The sequence below is a fragment of the Saimiri boliviensis genome, chromosome X (assembly GCF_048565385.1).
Source record: "Saimiri boliviensis isolate mSaiBol1 chromosome X, mSaiBol1.pri, whole genome shotgun sequence".
Lineage (NCBI taxonomy): Eukaryota > Metazoa > Chordata > Mammalia > Primates > Cebidae > Saimiri > Saimiri boliviensis.
Window position 1 is genome coordinate 117,007,166 of NC_133470.1, and position 22,586 is coordinate 117,029,751.

General features: G+C 41.2%; 1 protein-coding gene across 1 annotated transcript in view; it reads right to left on the bottom strand.

Annotated features, from left to right (window-relative positions):
• Nucleotides 1-22,586, bottom strand: part of IL13RA1 (interleukin 13 receptor subunit alpha 1) — a 70,487-nt gene that overhangs the window by 39,679 nt on the left and 8,222 nt on the right. Inside the window, exons 2-4 of the mRNA XM_010341692.3 lie at nt 16,722-16,861; nt 9,914-10,052; nt 6,836-6,956 (exon numbers count right to left, since the gene is read on the bottom strand). Of these exons, the coding sequence (XP_010339994.1) occupies nt 6,836-6,956; nt 9,914-10,052; nt 16,722-16,861 (400 nt within the window). The remainder of the gene's footprint in view (nt 1-6,835; nt 6,957-9,913; nt 10,053-16,721; nt 16,862-22,586) is intronic.

Sequence of the window (22,586 nt, forward strand, 5' to 3'; positions counted from 1 at the left end):
TTCAAAGGCTGAGCAAAGAAATAGTTCAATATAGAAAATGCTTTTTTTTCTTCAATAAGTAGTACATAAGCTTTTCCCCCTAGTTGCAGCCTCCTGTGGTTTATGAAGAAAACAGTGTTGTAAAAATAAAGTTATTGTCATGACTAGTTTTTGGATCAGATAGTCCTGGAATGTTTTCCGCCCATGGCCAAAAACAGAAACTAAAGAAACTTAATGACATTTTTCTTACATAACTAAAGAGAACTATGTGTAAAACTGTTTTTTAATGGTGAAAGAAACTCCTTGAATGCACAGTGTTCTTGATCCCTTTTTTATTTCTGTACCTTCAGTATTTTGTATATGCTCATGGATCTGAGATATGAAATTTTAAAACAATTTTGTTGTAATTTAGAAATAGTTATAGAAGGGAAAAAATGGGTAGGTAACATTTTTCGAATTCTTGTGAAACATTAACCTAAAACAGCCGGTGATTCCTGTTAAAATTTATACTCTGAATTTATCTGGAGAATCACACTGCAGATATGAAAAGGAAACTGACAAACTGAAGACTATTCTCCCAACTCAGAAGATGATTAACGTGGTAAAAAAAAAAAAAAATCCCTAAAATTCATTGGCATGACTAGTCTCCAGCTCTTCAGGCCAGGGTCTGTTCAATGCCAGACTGTCCCTGCAGGAACACATGTCATTGCCCTAGGGATTCAATGAATTATTTTGATTTCAAAGAGTGACTCCAGGCCAGATGCAGTGGCTCACGTCTTTAATCCCAGCACTTTGGGAGGCTGAGATGGGTGGATCACTTGAGGTCAGGAGTTCCAGACCAGCCTAGCCAACATGGTAAAATCCCATCTGTACTGAAAATACAAAAATTAGCCGGGTGTGGTGGCATGTGCCTGTAATCCCAGCTATTCAGGAGGGTGAGGCAGGAGAATCGCTGGAACCTGGGAGGCGGAGGCTGCAGTGAGCCAAAATCATACCACTGCACTCCAGCTTGGGCGACAGAACAAGACTCCATCTCCAAAACAAAAACAAAAACAAAAACAAAAACAAAAAAACACTCCATGTTTCCTAGTTAGGGGTTAGAGAAAACAGTCTTTGACAGTTTGTTTGATGTGATTTATACTGGTACCTAAATCATTTCTGGTGCTTGCTAATGAGCACTGTGCCTTGACTCCCTTTCTTTTGTGGCTTTTATTAGAAAGGATCTATCTAGGGGAAAGCAAGAAAGAAGGAGGTATGGGTTAGGTACTAATTCTGTGAGACAGAGGAAGAGGCCAGCACTGTGTACTGACTACATCTGCAAGGGAGTGTGGAGTAATAATAATAATAATAATAATAATAATAAACAGTATTGATAACCATCATGGATTGAGTGCTTACTCTACATATGCTAGCAGCTAGTTATGGCTCTAAACACTAGCCCTCACAGCAACCTTAAGAAGGAGGTACTTTTATTACTATCTCCATTTTACAGATTATAAAACTAAGGCTGAGAGAAAAAGGACTTGCCCAAAATCACAGTGATGTAAGGAAGAGAGCCAGGATTTCAACCTAAGCAGTGTGGCTCCAGAAAGAATAATCTGTGGGGTGGTAAGGGCATAAGATACAGAATCTGTACCAGTACCATCCAATAGAACTTTCTGGGACTATGGAAATGGTTTCTATCTGTGCTGTCCAATACAAGAGCTGCTCATCACTTGTGAAAGTGGCTGGCGAGACTAAGCAACTGAAGTTTAATTCAATTCAATTTAAATTAAAATGTAACTAGCCAGTGGCTCCTATACTGGATGGCACAGATCTACACTACAGAAAGAGCCCCTGCTGATGACCAGCTCTGGGATCACGTATGACAAGAAGTAGTCCAGGTGAAGTGGCTCATGCCTGTAATCCTGCACTTTGGGAGGCCAAGGTGGGCTTGAGTCCAGGAGTTTGAGAGCAACCTGGGCAAGATGGCAAAACCCCATCTCTACAAAAAATACAAAAATTAGCCAGCTATGGTGGTACACACGTGTGGTCCCAGCTAACTGGGAAGCTGACATGGGAAGATGGATCGGGCCTGGAAGGTTGAAGCTGCAGTGAGCAATGATCACACCACTGTACTTCAGCCTGGACAACAGAGTAAGATGCTAGCTCAAAAAAAAAAAAGTTGGATCCTTGATATCTGCCGCCCTTGGATGCTAGTGACCCACCACTATCTTGGGATTGGGTCTTGAGCCACCTCCAGTGACTATACAGACTCTGCCCTGTAAAAAGACATCAACTGGTGGCTGAAAGCCAGCCCAAGTACCATCTGCTGTCAGCTTTGATGAGAGCCTGCTTCAGCCCAGAGGAAGAGGAATGCTTTTTCAAATTGGTCACTCCAATTTTTTTTGTAATTCATTCACCTAGAGGGAACATTCTTTTAACAATTTACATTGAGTCTTGTTTTTTGCTAGTATATCCCCAAGGCATTTCCCTATTTTTGTCTTGAAAGAGCCCCAAGGATTAGGCCACCATCTGCCTCCAGTGCCACTGCGATTCTAATAGCTGGGAAAATTTCTTACCCAGTCTGCCATGGAATGAGATACAGTTTTAAGAGTTCTTCCCTTCTTTTCCAGCCCCTTATATCGACATAGATTCTTTAAAGATTTTCCCTCCGGTTTTACCAATAATGACTCCAGGGAAAACAACAGGGGTTAATAGCATAATAAACACATGCATGCTACCAACTCACAAGACATCTTAAAGGCTTGTGTAATGGCTCTCCCTAAACCTTACTGCAATATCAACAGCCAGGCTACTCCTTCTTAGTAAGGCTTAGTTCTTTGGCCCCTTCTTAGCAATGCTTTAGGGAGCTAGATCTACTCAATCCTTCTCTCTTTTTATTCATGAATGGTAATACTCCTCAGTTGCTTATACCTCATAAGTCGTCACCTCAACCCTGAATATTCTCTAGCTTTGGATCCTATCAAACATTCAAAACTTATTTATGGAATATTTACTATATATCAGGCACCAAGAGAAACAAGACATAGCTCCTGCTCTCAAGAGAAACTGCAGCCTGTAGCAAGCTACCATCAAGTGACAGGAAATAACAACACAATGTGCTGGGTAGTATGACACAAGAAACTGCAAGGTGCCGTGGGACAAGCGGAAAGAGTACATGTCTAGACTTGAGAGGTCAAGGAAGGCTTTCTGGAGAGGAAATGGTGTCTGAGCTGAGCTAAGAACAAGTAAGAGGCAACCAGGTGAAAAGGAAAGGCCTAGGCTACAAGAGGATGCAGAATGTTTCCACTATTCCGTTTGAATATTCTGTTTGAATTCCAGTGTTGTGTTTATTTGAAGAATCAGTCTGAGGAACTGAAGGAAGTTTGCTGTGGGTGAATGGTGGGCTGCAGCGCAGGGGGAGGGGTGGTGGTGCACAGAGGCAGATGCAACTGAGTCTGGAGATGTGGAGATGTTGACAGGGGCCAGGTCATAAAGCAATTTGTCTGTCGTGGTGGAGAGTTTGGACTTTAACCTAAAGCCACCAGGGAGCCACTGAAGGGCTTTAAGTAAAGGAGAAACAATAGGTACCAAGAGTGAGCAGGTGAAACTACAAAACCTTAAATGAGACTTACATGATGGGGGGAAGAAACAGACCTCGGACATAACCACACAGAACTTCTGGCTTCACCTGAAGCACTTCCCAACTTTGCCAGGAGGATCCTTCCACCAGGGAGGAATAAGGATGTGAATCCCAGGGCAATTTTAGAGGTTTTCATCCAAAAATGTATGTGATTGTTTCTTTTGCATTCTATTCATGATATAGCCATGAACGTTTTAACATACCAAAAATGCTTTCCATCATGTCACCAGGCAAAATAGACACTTTAGCATGAAAGGCCATGTTTATCCAGTAGCTTCACAAGTCTTGGACATGGCCCCTCACATCCCATTCTCTCAGAAGCAGTCTTAACAAATGATAGCCAAGGGTAGTATGATGCAAGAAATTGCAAGGTGCCATGAGACAAGAGGAAGGGACACATGTCTAGACTTGAGAGGTCAAGGAAGACTTTCAGGAGTGGAAATGGTGTCTGGGCTGAGATAAGGACAAATAACAAGGTCATGTGGAGGGCAGACTGCCTATGCTAGGTCTCCCCTTCTCCACCCTGATATCACAATGATTAAATATCTCCATTTCTCAAAATGCTCTTCCCCAGAGGCCAGCCTCAGAGAAACTCCCTCATCTGGGCAGTCTGCCTCCTTCATCAAAGCCTCTCAGGCGGAGGGAGGTCAGGGCAGTGGCTCATGCCTATAATCCCAGCACTTTGGGAGGCTGAGATGGGTGGATCACAAGGTCAGGAGTTCAAAAGACCAGCCTGGCCAAGATGGTGAAACCCGGTCTCTACTAAAAACACACACACACACACACAAAATTAGCTGGGCATGGTGGAGGGCACCTGTAATCCCAGCTACTCAGGAGGCTGAAGCAGAGAATTGCTTGAACCCGGGAGAGAGAGGCTGCAGTGAGCCGAGATCGTGCCACTGCACTCCAGCGTGGGCAACAGAGTGAGACTCTGTCTCAAAAAAAAAAAAAAAAAAAATCTTTCTAGTCTCCTCTCCATTCATCCACCCACCTCCCCACAACCCCACCCCAAGCTCCAACCTAACTTCCCATAGGAATCTATCTATCCCTCTGCAACAGCCTTCAGCATACACTATCTTATTTAATTTAATGCAGGTCACTGTATCAGGCACTATCTCCTCCTCTATATTTTAAGCTTTAGGAGAGAAGAGATATGTTTCTTGTCTCTGCTGTACATTCAGTGGTTTATCCACAAAGTGTTCTAAATAAAGGTTTACTGAATTAAACCAGATTGACTTGGTCTTCCTTTCTTATTCTGTTGCTAATAATTATAGGCTCTAAAGGAAATGATGGAAGACTAACTTAGAAATGTAACAAACATTGTAGTAGATATAGTCACAAATACCAAATACTAAAGGATCAAATATCAAAACATCAAAGTTATTCTGCAGGAAGCTAAACTACTTTTTGAGGCTGAGTGTAGTGGCTCACACTTGTAATCCCAGCACTTTGGGAAGCTGAGATGGGCAGATCACTTGAGGCCAGGAGTTCGAGACCAGCCTGACCAACATGTTGAAACCCTGTTTCTACTAAAAATACAAAAATTAGCTGGTCATGGTGGCACATGCAGATAATTCCAGCTGCTTCAGAGGCTGAGGCAGGAGAATCACTTGAACCCAGGAGGCAGAGGTTGTAGTGAACCAAGATCGCAACACTGCACTCTAGCCTGGGTGACAGAGCAAGACTCTATTTCAATCAATGAATCAATAAACAAACTACCTTATGGCCCCAGACATGATATAATTTTCCTTTTTAAAAGCAGACATCACGCTGGACGCAGTGGCTCACGCCTGCAGTCCCAGCTACTTGGGAAGCCAAGGGAGGAGAACTGCTTGAAGAGGAGATGGAGGTTGGAGTGAGCCGAGATTGTGCCATTGCACTCCAGCCTGGGCAACAGAGTGAGCCTCCATCTCAAAAAAAAAAAAAAAAAAAAAGACATCAATAACTCATATATTGCTAGGGGGAATGTAAGGTGAACTAACTTCTTTAGAAAACAGTTTGGCATTAAAAAAATAAAACTAAATATGCAATTACTATATAACCCAGCAATTACACTCTTGGGCATTTATTCCAGAGAAATGAAAAGTTATGTTCATATAAAAATCTGTATGCAAATATTTACAGTAGCTGTATTCATAATAGCAAAAAACTGGAAACAACTGAGATATCCTTTAATGAACAAATGGTTTCAAAAACTGGTACATCCATGTCATGGAATACTACTGAGCTATAAAAAGGAGTGACCTCTTGATATGCAACTACTTGTACAGATCTCCAGGGTATTCTACTGAGTTTTTTTTTTTTTTTTAAGCCAGTCTTAAGTGGTTATATACTATAGGATTCCATTCCAGTAACATTCTTGAATTAATAAAATTAAAGAGATGGAGAACAGATCAAGGTTGCCAGAGGTTAGAGGCTTGGGGGAGAGGGGTGTGGAGGAGAGATGGTTTAAGAGGGAGGTGAGTGTGTCCATAAAAGTGCCACTCCTTGTGGTGATTGAACCACTGTATATCGTCATGTGATAAAATTGCATACAACTATACATATACACACACAGAGTGCATGTAAAGCTGTTGAAATAGGATTGAGGGGCCGGGCGCGGTGGCTCAAGCTTGTAATCCCAGCACTTTGGGAGGCCGAGGCGGGTGGATCACGAGGTCGAGAGATCGAGACCATCCTGGTCAACATGGTGAAACCCCGTCTCTACTAAAAATACAAAAAATTAGCTGGGCATGGTGGCACGTGCCTGTAATCCCAGCTACTCAGGAGGCTGAGGCAGGAGAATTGCCTGAATCCAGGAGGCGGAGGTTGTGGTGAGCCGAGATCGCGCCATTGCACTCCAGCCTGGGTAACAAGAGCAAAACTCCGTCTCAAAAAAAAAAAAAAAAAAAGAAATAGGATTGAGGATTTTGGATTGTACCCATGCCAATTTTCTGCTTTTGATAATGTACTATAGTTACATAAGATGTTACCACTGAGAGAAACTGAGTGAAGGGTATATGGGATCTCTCTGTACATTTTTTTGGTAACATACAGGATCTATATTTGAAAACAGAAAGTTTATTTAAAAAGTAGACACCAAAGGCAGATGTATTTTTCATTGAAGCAAACTGTCCGTCTTGTTGGGTTTGCAGAAAAAAATAGACTGCTCTTTTTTTTAACTAGGTTGGATCCAAAGGTTCCCAACACAATTACAATCAGTCTTCCAGTAATTGTACTGTATATACTCACCAATAGTAGAGAGTATAGTTCGTGTCAGGACTGGCATTCCTTCCAGGGAGCCATGAACACTTCATGTAGCTCAGGTTGTGCCAAACACATTGAAGCTCAGTCACAGCAGACTCAGGATCGCCTAGAATATCCAGGCCAAGAGTTTAAGACTCTTTTTCCTTGTAATGCAAAGTAGCGATCACTCTTTGGCAAAGGGGATAATGGGAGTGCTTTATGTTGCTTCGTCAGAAAGTAAACTCTTCATCTCTCACCCCACTTTACCCAGAAGTCACCCAGGATGGAGAAAAACCAAATCGAATTTGTTCGCAACCTTCTCTCTTACCTCATGATACAAAGAAAACATCTTCCCTATCACTAAGGGACCCTAACTAATATCCCTTATTGAAAAGAGAGATAAAAGATCAAAAACCATTTCAATCACAGACAGTATCTACACAATTCCTAAATGAATGTGGATATACAAACAACCCTTATATATATACCTGTCTTAAAAAAATTTACTGAGGTACAACTTAAGTTTCTGTCTTTTAATCAATACTGACACATCTTTTTTTAAAATAAAGAAACAAACAAGCAAACAAACATTCAGTCTGGCAGGGTGGCTCACGTCTGTAATCCCAGCACTTTAGGAGCCCAATGTGGGTGGATCATTTGAGGTCAGGAGTTCTACAAGAGCCTGGCCAACATAGCGAAACCTCGTCTCTACTATAAATACAAAAAAATAGCCAGATATGGTGGTGCACACCTGTAGTCCCAGCTACTTGGGAGGCTGAGGCACAAGAATTGCTTAAACCATGGGGGTGGAGGTTGCCATGAAATCTTGCCACTGTACTCCAGCCTGGGTGACAGAATGAGACTCTGTCTCTAAATAAATAAATAAACATTCCTCCTGAAGCAATTCTGGGGAAAGGTAAGCCTAACTGAACTCTTAGTAGTTGCCTCTTAAGTGTCATGACTTTAGGAGCCCTAATATCTTTCTGACCTAAAATCTCTATCTTTAGTTAAGGTATAATGTCTTTAAACTAAACACTTCCGTTTAAAATGTAAACCTGTTACCCCTCATGATCCTTGAAGGGGTACTACACTAAGAAATCATCAACTATTTTATGTCACAGTATAGTATAATAATTATTTTTTTTGAGACAGAGTCTTGCCCTGTCACCCAGACTGGAGCGCAGTGGCGTGATCATGGCTCACTGCAACCTCTGCTTCCCGGGTTCAAGTGATTTTCCTGCCAAGCATGTGACACCATGTCTGGCTTTTTTTTTTTTTTTTTTTTTTTTTTTTTTTTTTTGAGAAGGAATCTTGCTGCCATGAGGAGTGCAATGGCTCGATCTCAACTCATTGCAATCTTCACCTCCTGAGTTCAAGTGATTCTGCTGCCTCAGCCTCCTGAGCAGCTGGGGTTACAGGTGCCCGCCACCACGCCTGGCTAATTTTTGTATTTTTAGTAGAGATCAGGTTTCGCCACGTTGGCCAGGCTGGTCTTGAACTCCTAGCTTCAAGTATTCCACCCGCCTCAGCCTCCCAAAGTGCTGCAATTACAGACATGAGCCACCGCAACCGGCCAGTTTTTTTGGTTGTTGTTGTTTGCTTTTTTTGAGATGGAATCTCACTCTTTCGCCCAGAATGGAATGTAGTCATGTGATCTCGGCTCATTACATGCTCTGCCTCCTGGGTTCAAGTGATCCTCCTGCCTCAGCCTCCCCAGCAGCTGGGATTACAGGCAGATGCCACCATGCCTGGCTGATGTTTGTATTTTTAGTAGGGACAGGGTTTTGCCATGTTGGCCAGGCTGGTATCAAACTCCTGACCTTAGGTGATTCGCCCGCCTCGGCCTCCCAAAGTGCTGGGATTATAGGCATGCGGCACTGTGCCCAGCCATTTTTCTTCTGTGTGAAACTCCTAAGGTAAGGAGAATAGGGCAGGTAAGTTGTTTCAAAACTCTTAGCAGTTCTGAATTTTATAATTTTACAAACAGCACTTCATATGTTTGTGATCAGTACAAAGCAGGTAAATGGAATGGCTTAGAGCACAGGCCACATAGAACTTAGGACTGGAACAAAGACATGGGGCCCAGCCATACCCAACCAAGGGACAACATAATATATGTAAATATAATGTATATAAAACATTCACTCTTTGCCAGGCACTATGCTAAGTACCTCACATATATTGACTTGTAATCATCCCAGTAATCACAGAAGATAGATACCATTATCATGCCCATTTTACAAATGAGGAAACTAAGGTGCAGAGGGGCTAAGAAATTTTGCCCAAGGTTATACAGCTAATAGCTGGCAGAGCTGGGATTTAAACTTAGACAGTTGGTTTCTGGTAGCCCTGCTCTTAATCAGTATAGGCTACTCCCCTGTATGTAACATAAGAGCCAGAAGGACATTGGGTGAGGTGGGACTGGGGAACAATGATCAACCTCACTACTTGACAGCTTTTCCTAGGGCTGTCTTGTATTATCTTGTCTAGAGTTGTATGGGCGCTAGGCCAGCATAATATTTTTCTTTTTAAACATGCTTTCCCAAATATATCCTGCATAGCAAACTAATTATCATATATAATGAATAAAATAGTATTTTGTGTTTTATTTTTAAGGCACTGGGCTTGGAATATAAAGACATACAGCAAGTTCATTTCTTCCTCATCAAATGGATCAGGGATAGTATATGCCTTATTCACTTCACAAGATAAGCTTGTAAAGCTCGATTTAAGGACGTGTGGGGTTTGTGTGTGTGTGTGTGTGTGTGTGTGTGTATGTGTGTGTGTGTATGTGCGCACAAGCACACGTGTGCTCATGTGCACGCACACACATGTGTATATCATTTTTTAAATTATTAAATTTTATATAACTATTAGGCATTGTTATTCAAGTTGTTTGTAAGCTTCTTCAAGGCAGAGACATACTCACGTTTTCATTGAGCTGGTAGCACCTAGTACAATGCCTGGCACTTATTGACTCAGAAAATGTTTGAGAATTGAATGAATTAATGAACAATGCACAAAAGAAATGGAGCACTCAGATTCATTCTCTAAACACCAAGAAATAGTGCTTTCACTTGTTACCTTCTGGGGGTGAGATGCATTTTTCAACCAAAATGCTAGGCTTCTCACTTTCATTGGTGCTACACTGGGATCCCACTTGCAGACAAATCTTCTCATTCAAGGGCACTTCTTTTGAACGATGAGTTTCTGGAGCTATTTTCTAAGGTTAGAAAATTGTAAAAGGCATTGCTTCAGCAAACACACACTTAAATAATAAAACATTAGCATGTCCAAATGTTGTTTTTGTTTTGTTTTGTTTTGTTTTTCAAAAATGTTCTCAAATGGTATAGATCAGTGATTCTCAATTGGGGGTGATTTTGTTCTCCCTGCCACTCTCAGGTACATTTGGTAATATTGAACTTTTTTTATTGTCGTAACTTGTGAGGGGGAGGCTACCAGCATCTAGTAAGCAGAGATCGAGGATGCTGCTAAACATCCTACAATGCAATACACACGACAGCCCCCTCCTCCTACGACAAACCGTTCACCAAATGTCAGTAGTGTCACCACTGAGAAACTCTGGTGCAGATGGAACAATTTCCCACATTTTAAATGTATAAACATCATGAAATTTACCTATAAACCTACAATGCTAACATATCAACTCTCTAAAAGCAATTTTAAAGGAAACACAATATGATTTTCAAAATTCACTTAGAAGTAGATGCATTGTACCATAAAAAATAAGGTAAAAAAGGAATGCATTAAGAATTCAGGAATCAAACCAGGAGCAGTGGCTCATGCCTGTAATCCCAGCACTTTGGGAGGCAGAGGCAGGTGGATCGCTTAAGCCCAGGAGTTCAAGACCAGCCTGGGCAACATGGCAAAACCCCATCTGTACAAAAAAAAAAAAAAAAAAAATTGGGCAGGCATGGTGGCTCATGCCTGTAGTCCCAGCTACTCATGAGGCTCAGGTGGGAAGATCACTTGAGCCCAGGAGGGGGAGGTTTCAGTGAGCCACGATTGCACCATTGCACTCCAGCCTGGACAATGCAATGAGATGCTGTCTGAAAAAAAAAAAAAAAAAAAAAAAAGAGGGCCGGGCGCGGTGGCTCACGCCTGTAATCCCAGCACTTTGGGAGGCCGAGGCAGGTGGATCACAAGGTCAAGAGATCGAGACCATCCTGGTCAACATGAACATGGTGAAACCTCATCTCTACTAAAAATACAAAAAATCAGCTAGGCATGGTGGCGCATGCCTGTAATCCCAGCTACTCAGGAGGCTGAGGCAGAATTGCCTGAACCCAGGAGGCGGAGGTTGCGGTGAGCCGAGACTGCGCCATTGCACTCCAGCCTGGGTAACAAGAGCGAAACTCCATCTCAAAAAAAAAAGAGAGAGACAGAGAGAGAGAGAGAGAGAGAGAGAGAGAGAGAGAGAGAGAAGGAAGGAGAAGAAAAGAAAAGAAAAGAAAAGAAAAGAAAAGAAAAGAAAAGAAAAAAAGAAAAGAAAAGAATCCAGTAATCGTGGTTACTTCTGGGTAAGGAAATAAAGGAGGGGGGCCTGAGAGATTTTCCATTAAACCTCTTTCTCTACTGTTTGACTATTTTGACTGTCTCATATACATGTATAAATTTCAAGCATTGCTATATGTTCTGAGTATATACACTCTCATTCTGAAAAGTAGATAAGCTTTGTGGAGCCACAGAAAGCCAATTTATACACACCATAGAGACAAATCACCAATCTGGTTACTATGACTTAGAATAATGAGATTAATGGGCTCTCTGGGAAATTAACATTTCCCAAATTGACATAGTTGGAATAATTAAGAATGGAGCTGCTTTTAATCAGAGCTCCAAGGAGAGTGCTTCCTGTTTTGCAATAGTTTCTAACTCAAGTTAGAGGTAGTACTTCCTTTCATCTACGTGTTGACGGCCATGAAGGGGAAAATTTGCCACAGTTAGTTCTATCTACTACCCTAAGGAACTATGCTTCCATGTCACATGCCTGCTGCCAGCTGAGCATGAGGGCAACTGTTGAGATACCCACAAAATCAGGACATATGGATGGCCTGTGAGAATTAGTTAGCAAGTCAACAATGAATAAATCATAGCAAGGACACAAAAACAAAATCACTTTATAGAGCCAGAATAGCTTAGGTCCCATCAAGACAGCACTCTAAAAAGGGAGTTGGTCAGCCCTGGAAGAACAGAAAAAGAAATGTCTGCCAGCAAAATCCTGACAGGGAGGAAAAAGAGGGTGATATAGGAATGTGGACATTGAATTTTTCTGTCCCACTAGCAAAGATGTTTACCCTCAGTCGGGCCTCCAGCTATTATTCTTAGACAAGTACATTTTTACAACTAATTCCCGATTCCTCGCCAAGAAACCTACTTAACATTTGGCTTCCCATACAGGCTCTGGCTACTGGGATGAAATGCACCAGTTATGCCAACAGAAATCTTCCTAGAATGCTTCACCATTACTATTTTCACAACAAAGTAAAAAATTAGCCCTTGAGAGACGCTTGTGTGCTGAAAATGAGGTTTCTGAGTATGTGAAGCTGAAGACCTGCCTCCAGGATCATGGTTAACAGTGGTGGGAAGGCTTTGAATACAAATGTTACCAACCTCACAATTTTACTAAGCACAAGTCCTATATATCTCTGAAGGAGCCACCCTTATCCAAGGATCCTTGGCAATTCTTGTTTGGAAGCTATATTTTCCCTTTGAAGACACCAGGGGAAAATGTACAGTCAAATGGCAAATTAGACTGTACAAATGCAGCCAAATTAGAATCATCATGAAAAAAAATCCCAGTTTTCTTATTGTTATAGACATTGTTCTAGTTAGAGGGCTATGGAGTTTTCGTATACAGAAATTATCACAATGCTATTTTTAATTTAAAAAATGCCTTAGTGGTCAGGCATGGTGGGTCACGCCTATAATCCCAGCACTTTGGGAGGCCAAGGCCACCTCAGGTCAGGATCACCTGAGATCAGGAGTTTGAGACCAGCTTGGCCAACATGGCAAAACCCTGTCTCTACTAAAAGTACAAAAAAAAAAAAAAAAAAAAAAAGCTGGGTGTGGTGGCATGCACCTGTAGTTCTAGCTATTTGGGAGGCTGAGGCACAAGAATCACTTAAACTCAGGAGGCAGAAGTTGCAGTGAGCCAATATTGCACCAGTGCACTCCAGCCTGGGTGACAAAGCAGACTCCATCTCAAAACAATATAATAAACTAAAATAACATAAAAGATAAAAAATGCCTTAGTATCTAAATCTGAACCTTATGCTTTAGGCATATGAATAATAACGTAACTTAGAAAAGGAACACCAGAGGGAAAGATTTTACAAATAAAAATTTTTTAAAAATATCTTTCAAAGTTCAAGGTAATATTAAACTGGCACTAATAAAGTAGGAATAAAGTTTAATATTCAAGAATATTAAACTGGCACTAATAAAGTAGGAACCCAGATTATCAACAGCTGCCAAGTCAAGCACATCTCTCTGCATCACTCAAGAAACTAAATTCCTTGCATCAGATCTTTTTTTCTTTCTCTCTTTTTTTTTTTTTTTTTTTTGAGACAGAGTCTTGCTCTGTTGCCCAGGCTGGAGTGCAGTGGCATGATCTCAGCTCACTAAAACCACCACCTCCCAGGTTCAAGTGATTCTCCTACCCCAGCCTCCTGAGTAGCTGAGATTACAGGTACACACCACCATGCCCGGCTAATTTTTGTATTTTTTGTAGATACAGGGTTTCACCATGTTGGCCAGGCTGGTCTTGAACTCCTGACCTCATGTGATCAGCCCACCTCAGCCTCCCAAAGTGCTGGGATTACAGGTGTGAGCCACTGCACCCAGATCTTGAGGCATGTGTGATGGCTCCCATGCGACTTTTGGCTTTGGTGAATCATCCTCACTGTTGGCTGCTGTATGATGTTATACTCCCCAGGGAATCTGGTTCCCTTTGGAAATTTATCAAAAACCAAGGCAAGAGTCCTGAACTGATCTCCCCAAACCAATGTTCACTTGGCTGGAGTGCACCTTTCTCAACCCCAGAATTCCTTTCTCAGAAAGAAAGGGACTTAGCTTCAGCATCTGCCTATTTGGATGCCTGGCCTTTTGATTAGTTCTCCTAATGGGACTTGCCTATCTCTTAGTGATAAAAGATATATAAAGTCTGACACCGGATCCTTCTTCTACGTCCAGCTGAGGAACTATTAGACATTGCTTTAAAAATGGTGCCAGGCAGCCATTTACACTAATCTTTTCTTTTCCAAAAATCATCTGCAAATCCCCATCCCTCATCTTGATGAGCCTCCAATCTTAAGATCGAAAATGACCTCAAGAGTTTATCTCATTTAGCAACTTGGGACCTTTGAACATTTTCATAAGCCCTTTAATGTATAAACTATCATAATACCATTTCTTCAATATGCTTCAGGGATAAATACACCTCAATTTGGCCCGGTGATGCTAACTAATGCTGTACCCGAAGGACAGAAAGAGGAGAGGAAAATTACTTCTGCCATTCATTTTCAGCCTCAGGATGATAAACTTCAAAAGGTCCAGACAGGACATCTCCTATCATTGATTGGAAGGAATAATCCATGTTTATCACAACTGCAGGAATGATGACCATCAATGCTATCAAATGGCTAAAATAAATGAGCTGGCTTTAGGCAGAGGTCTCCCTTTTTGGTCTCTATCTAGTTTCTTCAGGGGCAAAATGGAAGAAACAAGATTAAATGATAACATTAGGCTGAACCAAATAATACTGAAAACGTTCAAATATTTTGACCCGTAAAAGTGATAATTTCACATGGCTCAACCTAACAACGGTAATAATAATAAAAGCTAACAATTACCTAGCACTAACTCTGTGTCGGTGCATTACAAACCTCATCTCCTTTAATGCACAGGCCATCCATATTCAGTAGATACTATTATTACCCCCCAACACACCCATATTTTACAAACAAGAAAATGGGAGCTCAGAGAGGTTAAGTCATTTGCCCAAAATCAAACAGCTTGAAAGGGGAAGAGAGAAAATTTCACACACAATTCTAACTGATTCCACTGCTTCCTACAGTTACATTTAACTCTGAATTTCTGTACGTACACTGAGGAAATAGGCCGATTTCTGGGCTAGAATACCAGCCTGGCTACCTGATTAATCCTTGACAGCTTAAGGAAAAGGGATGTGAAAAGTAATCTCTCTTTAGGGTTTCAGTTAGACACTTAGGTGATTATAGGGTTTACAGCCAGAGGCACTTAGGGTCTTAGAAATTCAGTGAATGAATTTCTCAAGGCACAATTACCAAAAATCACCACTAAGACTCCAAATGCCTAAGGCTCTTCCTTAGGAGGAACAAGATGAAGCCAACAATATGTAAAGGCAAACTCCAATCTCACTGCTAGTAGTATCAGTGGCTTCCACATTTAGAAGACCTCTTTTAAAATGTAAATATTTCTGACAAGCCTCAATTCTTTATCAATTAATGCCTAAACCCTAAGTAACACCTCAGCAGGACAAGGGAGAGGAAGGCAGATTCGCAAATTTCCCTCCAGAGGAAGAGCATGTTCCATCCTGACTATTAAACTTTTATAGACATTATTTTCTGTGTCCCAGAATGCCAGGGAAGTGAGTAAAGCCATTATTTTATACACAGGAAACAAAGGCTCAGAGAGGTTAAACAATTTATCCCAGACCATAGAGTCAGCTAAGAGTGACAGTGCCAATCAGAAGCTAGTTCTCGGCTGGGCGCGGTGGCTCAAGCCTGTAATCCCAGCACTTTGGGAAGCCGAGGTGGGTGGATCACGAGGTCAAGAGATCGAGAACATCCTGGTCAACATGGTGAAAACTCGTCTCTAGTAAAAATACAAAAAATTAGCTGGGCATGGTGGCGCGTGCCTGTAATCCCAGCTACTCAGGAGGCTGAGGCAGGAGAATTGCCTGAACCCAGGAGGCGGAGGTTGTGGTGAGCCGAGCCTGCGCCATTGCACTCCAGCCTGGGTAACAAGAGCGAAACTCTGTCTCAAAAAAAAAAAAAAAGAAAAAGAAAAAAAAAAAAAAAAGAAGCTAGTTCTCCTGGCTCTTTCTGCCGCCAAAGCTGCCTGAACTTGGTGCTTTTACAATTCACTGATGCAAAGCACTGTCACTAATAACTTCTCATTCTGCCTACTCAAAATCCTGGACAAATTCAATCCCAAACACCCAAGCCCCTTGCCGCTGCTGGCAGCCTGCAACAAACACACACATACTGAAAGAATGTATAAAAAGATAAAAAGCAGTTGCATAAGATTATCATAAAGACCCTGAAATTATCCATACCTACTAACAAAAATTCACTTATATCAGTTGACTAGAAATCTTAAAAGTCTTCCTCATTTTTCCTCGGGCATTAGGGAACCCTCTACTCAAGCACACCTGCCACTGACATTTTTTCACTTTCCACATGGCCATTTATTTTTACACCACATAGTGCTTGTATATCTATTTGTCCATGTGATTAGCAAGATGGTAAATGTAAAAATTCCCTGAAAAATTAAGTGTTATATAGATACACGGTGATACAGCTACAGGCAGGAACATAGGAACAAATTTAACAATAACGTAATTATTTATTGAGTACCTAAGAGAAAAATATATCTAGTATTTTCTGTCAGAGCAATCTCAATTGCGTTTAATTATCAAATAATTAGCAAATATTTTTAAGTGTTCACTTGTCTCAATCGTTGCTTCTATAATTTCCCCAATTGAAATTTAAACACACCCCAAAATACAATTTTCACTTTGATGTAAGATTAGAATTTGGCTTATTCTTGGCTCCAACTCACAGTGTTCACTTTACCTCATCAATATAACATGTTGCAGAAAACTTACCTTATCCTGCTTGTCGCCAAAATGACTAAAATACCATAGACTACAATTTGGGCTGGCTCCCTCTGGTGGATTCCACGTCCATACTACTGTGCAGAGGTTTTCAACAGAGACACTCAAATTTGTCACAGGTGGTTGAGTTTCTGTTCAAATCAAGCACACACACACAAAACCCAAATTTATCAACAGTATTTTTCATGGTTCGCTTAATTCTCCCAAGTCCTGGAAGGCAAGATAATAATAGCTGAGTTAACAATACCTAACATTTACTGGGCCAGGGACTATTCTAAATATTCCACACATATTAATCCATTTAACCCTCACAACAATCTTTGAGATAGGGACTAGTATTAGCCTCATGTTTCTGTTTTTGTTGTTGTTATCTGAGACAGAGTCTCACTCTGTAGCCCAGGCTGGAGTGCAGTGGCATGATCTCAGCTCACTGTAGCCTCTGCCTCCCAGGTTAAAGTGATTCATTCACCTAGCCTATTACTGGGACTACAGGTTCATGCCACCATGTCTGGTTAATTTTTGTAATTTTAGTAGAGATGGGGTTTTGTCATGCTGGCCAGACTGGTCTCGAACTCCTGAGCTCAAGTAATCCGCCCACCTCAGCCTCCCAAAGTGCTGGGATTACAGGCATGAGTTATCATACCTGGCCTATTAGCCTCATGTTACAGATGAGGCAACTGAGGCAATAGGCAGATTAAGTCATTTGTCCCATATCCCATGGCTACAGTAAATGACAGAGCTGGGACTGTAACTTGAAAAGTGTGGCTCCAAGGTCACATTCTTAACCACTTTCATAGAGAAGACTGATATTCTTAAATACTAGTATTTCCAAATTGTTCTCTTCCAGCAATTTGGGGTTCCCTAACCTTGGGATCCACACCCTACTCAATACATTCTGTTCAGGCTGGGCACGGTGGCTCACACCTGTAATCCCAGCTCACTGGGAGGCCAAGTGGTTTGAGCCCAGAAGTTTGAGACCAGCCCGGGCAACATGGCAAAACCCTGTCTATACAAAAAAGTTACAAAAGTTAGCCAAGCATGCTGGTATGTGCCTATAGTCCCAGCTACAGGGGGGTTGAAGCAAAAGGATCACTTGAGCCTGGGAGTTTGAGGCTGCAGTGTGCCAAGATCATGCCACTACTGCACTCCAGCCTGGGTGACAGAGCAAGACCCTGTCTCAAAAGCAATGACAACAACAACAAAACAGCTTGTTCAAAATCTCAGCAGTTCTGTAAGTTTAAGAAGCTCATCTTTAATTCTGCTTGCTAACATGACCTGGTAATTGGTTTTTTATAGCTTTTTTTCCAAAGAAGTACTGAGAAAGAGATTTAGCAGCTTTTGTTCCCCTGAGGTCTGACACTAAACAGCTGGAGCTAGAGCTTGACTAATCTGAAGAGGGAAGAGAAAGAGGAGGAACTGTGAAACATCATTTTAAACTTTCCTGAGAACTCCTGAGACCAAGACTACCAAAATCATCACCCAGAAACTGGGTGAGGGTTATAAAGGAACCCTCTCTGTCCTACCTTTGCAACTTTTCTGTAAATCAAAAATTATTTCAACATAGAAGTTTATTAAAGGTATTAGAAAATAATTCCCCTACATGTTGTAATGTGATGAACAGAATAATTATTAATTACTTAAGGATTATAGTAATAGTAATTTACCAAATGATAGAGTTAAATCTTATACTCTATGCTAATACTTTGGAATGCACTGGGCCTGTTACATAATCAGTGATATTTATACTGTTACCTTCCTCTCTAACTGAGCAAAAAATTCCATTTGTCCCAAAACATCAAACTCACAGGCACTATATAGTTGAGGTTTCTCTAATAGTCAATTTTATACATAGCAGCTACTTGGTCAGCAGTCTACAAAGGCCCTTGACCCTCAATATTCATTCCCTGGTGATTATTTAAAAGTCTGAAAACAACAGATGTTAGCAAGGCTGTGGAGAAAAGGGAATGCTTATACCCTATTGGTGGGAATGCAAACTAGTTCCACCACTGCGGAAAGCAGTTTAGAAATTTCTCAAAGAACTTAAAATAGGCCAGGCACAGTGGCTCATGCCTATAATCTCAGCACTTTGGGAGGCTGAAGTGGGCGGATCACGTGAGATCACTAGTTTGAGACCAGCCTGGCCAACGTAACGAAACCCCATCTCTACTAAAAATACAAAAATTATCTGGGCGTGGTGGTGTGCACCTGTAATCCCAGAAACTCAGGAGGCTGTAGCATGAAAAGCACTTGAACTCGGGGGTGGAATTTGCAGTGAACCGAGATCACACCACTGCACCCCAGCCTGGGCAACAGGGCAAGACTCTGTCTCAAAAACTAAATAAACAAATAAAAGAACTTAAAACAGAACTACCATTCAACCCAACATTTCCATTACTTGATATATACCCAAAGGAAAATAACTCATTCTATCAAAAAGGCACATGCACCTATATGTTCACTGCAGCACTATTCACAAAAGCAAGGACATAGAATTAACCTAAGTGCCCACCAACAGCGAACTGCAGCACTATTCACAAAAGCAAGGACACAGAATTAACCTAAGTGCCCACCAACAGAGCAAGACTAGGTCTCAAAAACATTGGATAAAGATAATGTGGCACATATACACCCTGGAATACTATGCATCCATAAAACGATGAAACCATGCCCTGTGCAGCAACATGGGTGGAGTTGGAGGCCTTTATCCCAAGTGACTTAATGCAAGAATAGAAAACCAAATACCGCATGTTCTCACTTATAAGTGGGTGTTAATCATTGAATACACATCATCATAAAGATGGGAATGACAGACACTGGGGATCACTAGACAGGGGAAGTAGGGAGGTGGGTGTGGGGGCCAAAAAACCACCTGTTGGGTACTATGGTTACAGCCTAAGTGATCGGATCATTGGGACCCCAAGCCTCAGCATCATGCAGTTTATCCATGAAGCAAATCTGCCCATATACCCTTTAATCAATAATAAAATTGGAAATCAAAAACAGTTCATTCCCTCTTCTAACACTACTATCAATAGCTTTTCCCAAGGTCCAACTGTGGGAAGGAGCAGCCCACAGCAGGACAAGGCCCTGTGGAAGCAAATAATTCCTGTTGCACTGCATTAAAATTCAGCTAGTTCCAGGTAGCACCAATGGCTTAGGCAACAGTGCTATTGTTAGGATTTTAAGTGATTAAAAGAATGTATGGCTATTCCATTTTGGCGTTTCTAATACCATATCAATGATATTTTTGAAGACAAATCATTTGTCAGGTAGAGAGCCTCTAATAAAAGCATTGTTCCTACAGGAGACTACAATTTACTGTAGGATTATCTGCCTTATTCTGCAGTTTCCAGAAACACATCCAAGATACCTAGTTTAGCATTTCCAGTGCCTAGTTTAGCATTTCCAGTACTTTCCTCACCGACCTACCTCCTACCCCCATACAAATATTAAAGCCCTGATAATTAAAATATAGCTATTTGTGGTTCACTTCAATTGTACTCCAATTTTCAAGGTAATTTAAGACCTTTTAAAACCTACTTTAATCTCAGTTTTGAAATAAAATAATAGCCTGCCCTATATTCAGTCTTTCAGATGGGATTAATATTTTCCCATCTGTTCTGAAGTATCCTTTTGGTCAGATCTTCTAACTGGTTTGCATTTTGGGCTTCGTGGGGTCTATCTACCATGCTTTTTCTCTTCTGGTTCCCTCCGTATCTCTTGATTTTTCTACTTCCTACACTTTAAACACCCAAGCATGGATTCCGGGAATATGGCAAGAGCAGGAAGCATCAGATATCTATCTCCTCACCTAGATAACAATGGTAGCGGCATAATCTGTTAGATGTAACAATTTTGGAAGACTCCAGAGTTATATTAGGAAACACTTATACTGAAGGCCTGCAATTTCCAAGGAAAGGCTTGAACCGCAAATTGCAATAAATTTCTATCAATGTCAGCTTTTACATAGTAGTAGCTGCACATCCTTCATCCCCAACCCCATGGCAGGCAACTGTGCACATGTTCCTGGAACAATCTGCACATAGCTTGTGGGCTATGTGGGCAAAAGGACTCTGTCTATCAAACGTCGGGGATCTGTACTCTGATTACTGATTGCTGCTTCTGATCACAGAGGTACAGACAAAGAGGCTGGCAGCCATTGTGGTCGCACCTATCCTCATCGTTGCAAGCCCCTCCCTATCTAGCTGAAGTGATTTCCAGAAGATATGAAAGAATTGTGGTCTTCCCATGCCACCTCATTTTTCTTCTTTTCCACGTTTGGGAGCCAGGAATTAAAGATTAGAACATTCCAAAACAACTACAGAAGCAAGGTGGCTCATGCGTACAATCCCATCACTTTGGTACGCCAAGGCAGGAGGATTACTTGAGGCCAGGAGACAAAGACCAGCCCTGGCAACATAGCAAGATCCCATCTCTACCAAAACAATTTTTTGTTGTTGTTGTTTAAATTAGCTAGGTGTGGTGGCATGAGTTTCTAGTTGCAGCTCCTCAGGAGACTGAAGAAGGAGAATCACTTGAGCCCAGGGATTTGAGGTTACAGTGAGCTGTGATCACACGATTGCACTCTAGCCTGGGCAACAGAGTGAGACTAGGTCTCAAAAACAAAACAAAACAAAACAAAATGAAACAAAACTATATATACAGCGAAAAATAGAAAGCGACCACACATGCTCAGGGAAAGCCCAGAAAAAAACCTGAGAAGACTTTAAGTTTGTACTTCAGGTTGACCTTCAACACAGAGACAGCCTACAACAATAAAAAAAATAAATAAATAAAAACAATAAACAAAACAATACAAAAAACAGCAAACCTGGGGGAAGGGGACAATCTGGTTTCCAGAGAAACCAGATTTAAATGACCAGTTTTTAACAAAAAAATCACAAGGCAGACAAAAAAACAGGAAACTATGGCCCATTCAAAGAAAAAAAGTTAATCAACAGCAAACCTGTCCCTGAAAAAGACCTGATGGCAAATACATTAAAGAAAGATTCTGAAATAAATATCTTCAGACGTTCACAGAACTAAAGGAAGATTTGGAGAAAGTCAAGAAAATGATATGTAAGCAATATCAAAATATCAATACAGAGATAGAAAACCTAGAAAGAGACCAAAAAGAAACTATGGAGCAGAAAAGTACAACTGAAATGAAAAATCCATTAAAGGGAATCAAAGGTAGATTTGAGCAGGCAGAAGAAAGGATCAATAAACTTGAAATAGGACAATAAAAATTATTGAGTCTGAGGAACAGAAAGGAAAAAAGATTGAAGAAAAGTGAACAGAGTCTAAGGGATCTGTGGTATGCCATCAGCAGACCAGTGTATGTATTACGGAGGTTTCAGGAGAAGAAAGAGAGAAGAGGGAGGAAAGAATACTTGAAAAAATAATAAGCCAGACATGGTGGCTCATCCCAGTACTCTGGAAGGCCAAGGCAGGCACATGGCCTGGGTCCAGGAGTTCAAAACCAGCCTGGCCAACATGGCAAAACCCCAGTTCTACTAAGATACTAAAATTAGCTTGGTGTGGTGGTACACATCTGTAATTCTAGCTACTTGGGTGGCTGGGGCGGGAGAATTGCTTGAACCTGGGAGGCAGAGGTTGCAGTGAACCAAGATCACATGACTGAATTCCAGCCAGGGTGACAAAGTAAGACTCTGTCTCAAAAACAGAAAAGAAAAGAAAAGAAATAATATATGACAATTTCCCAAATCCAAAGAAAAACATAAATATAAACATCTAAAATTTAGGTGATGCAGTGGAAGCAGTGCTAATGGAAAAATTTATAGCTATAAACACTTACATTAGGAAACAAGAAAGGTCTCAAATCGGCAACGTTAA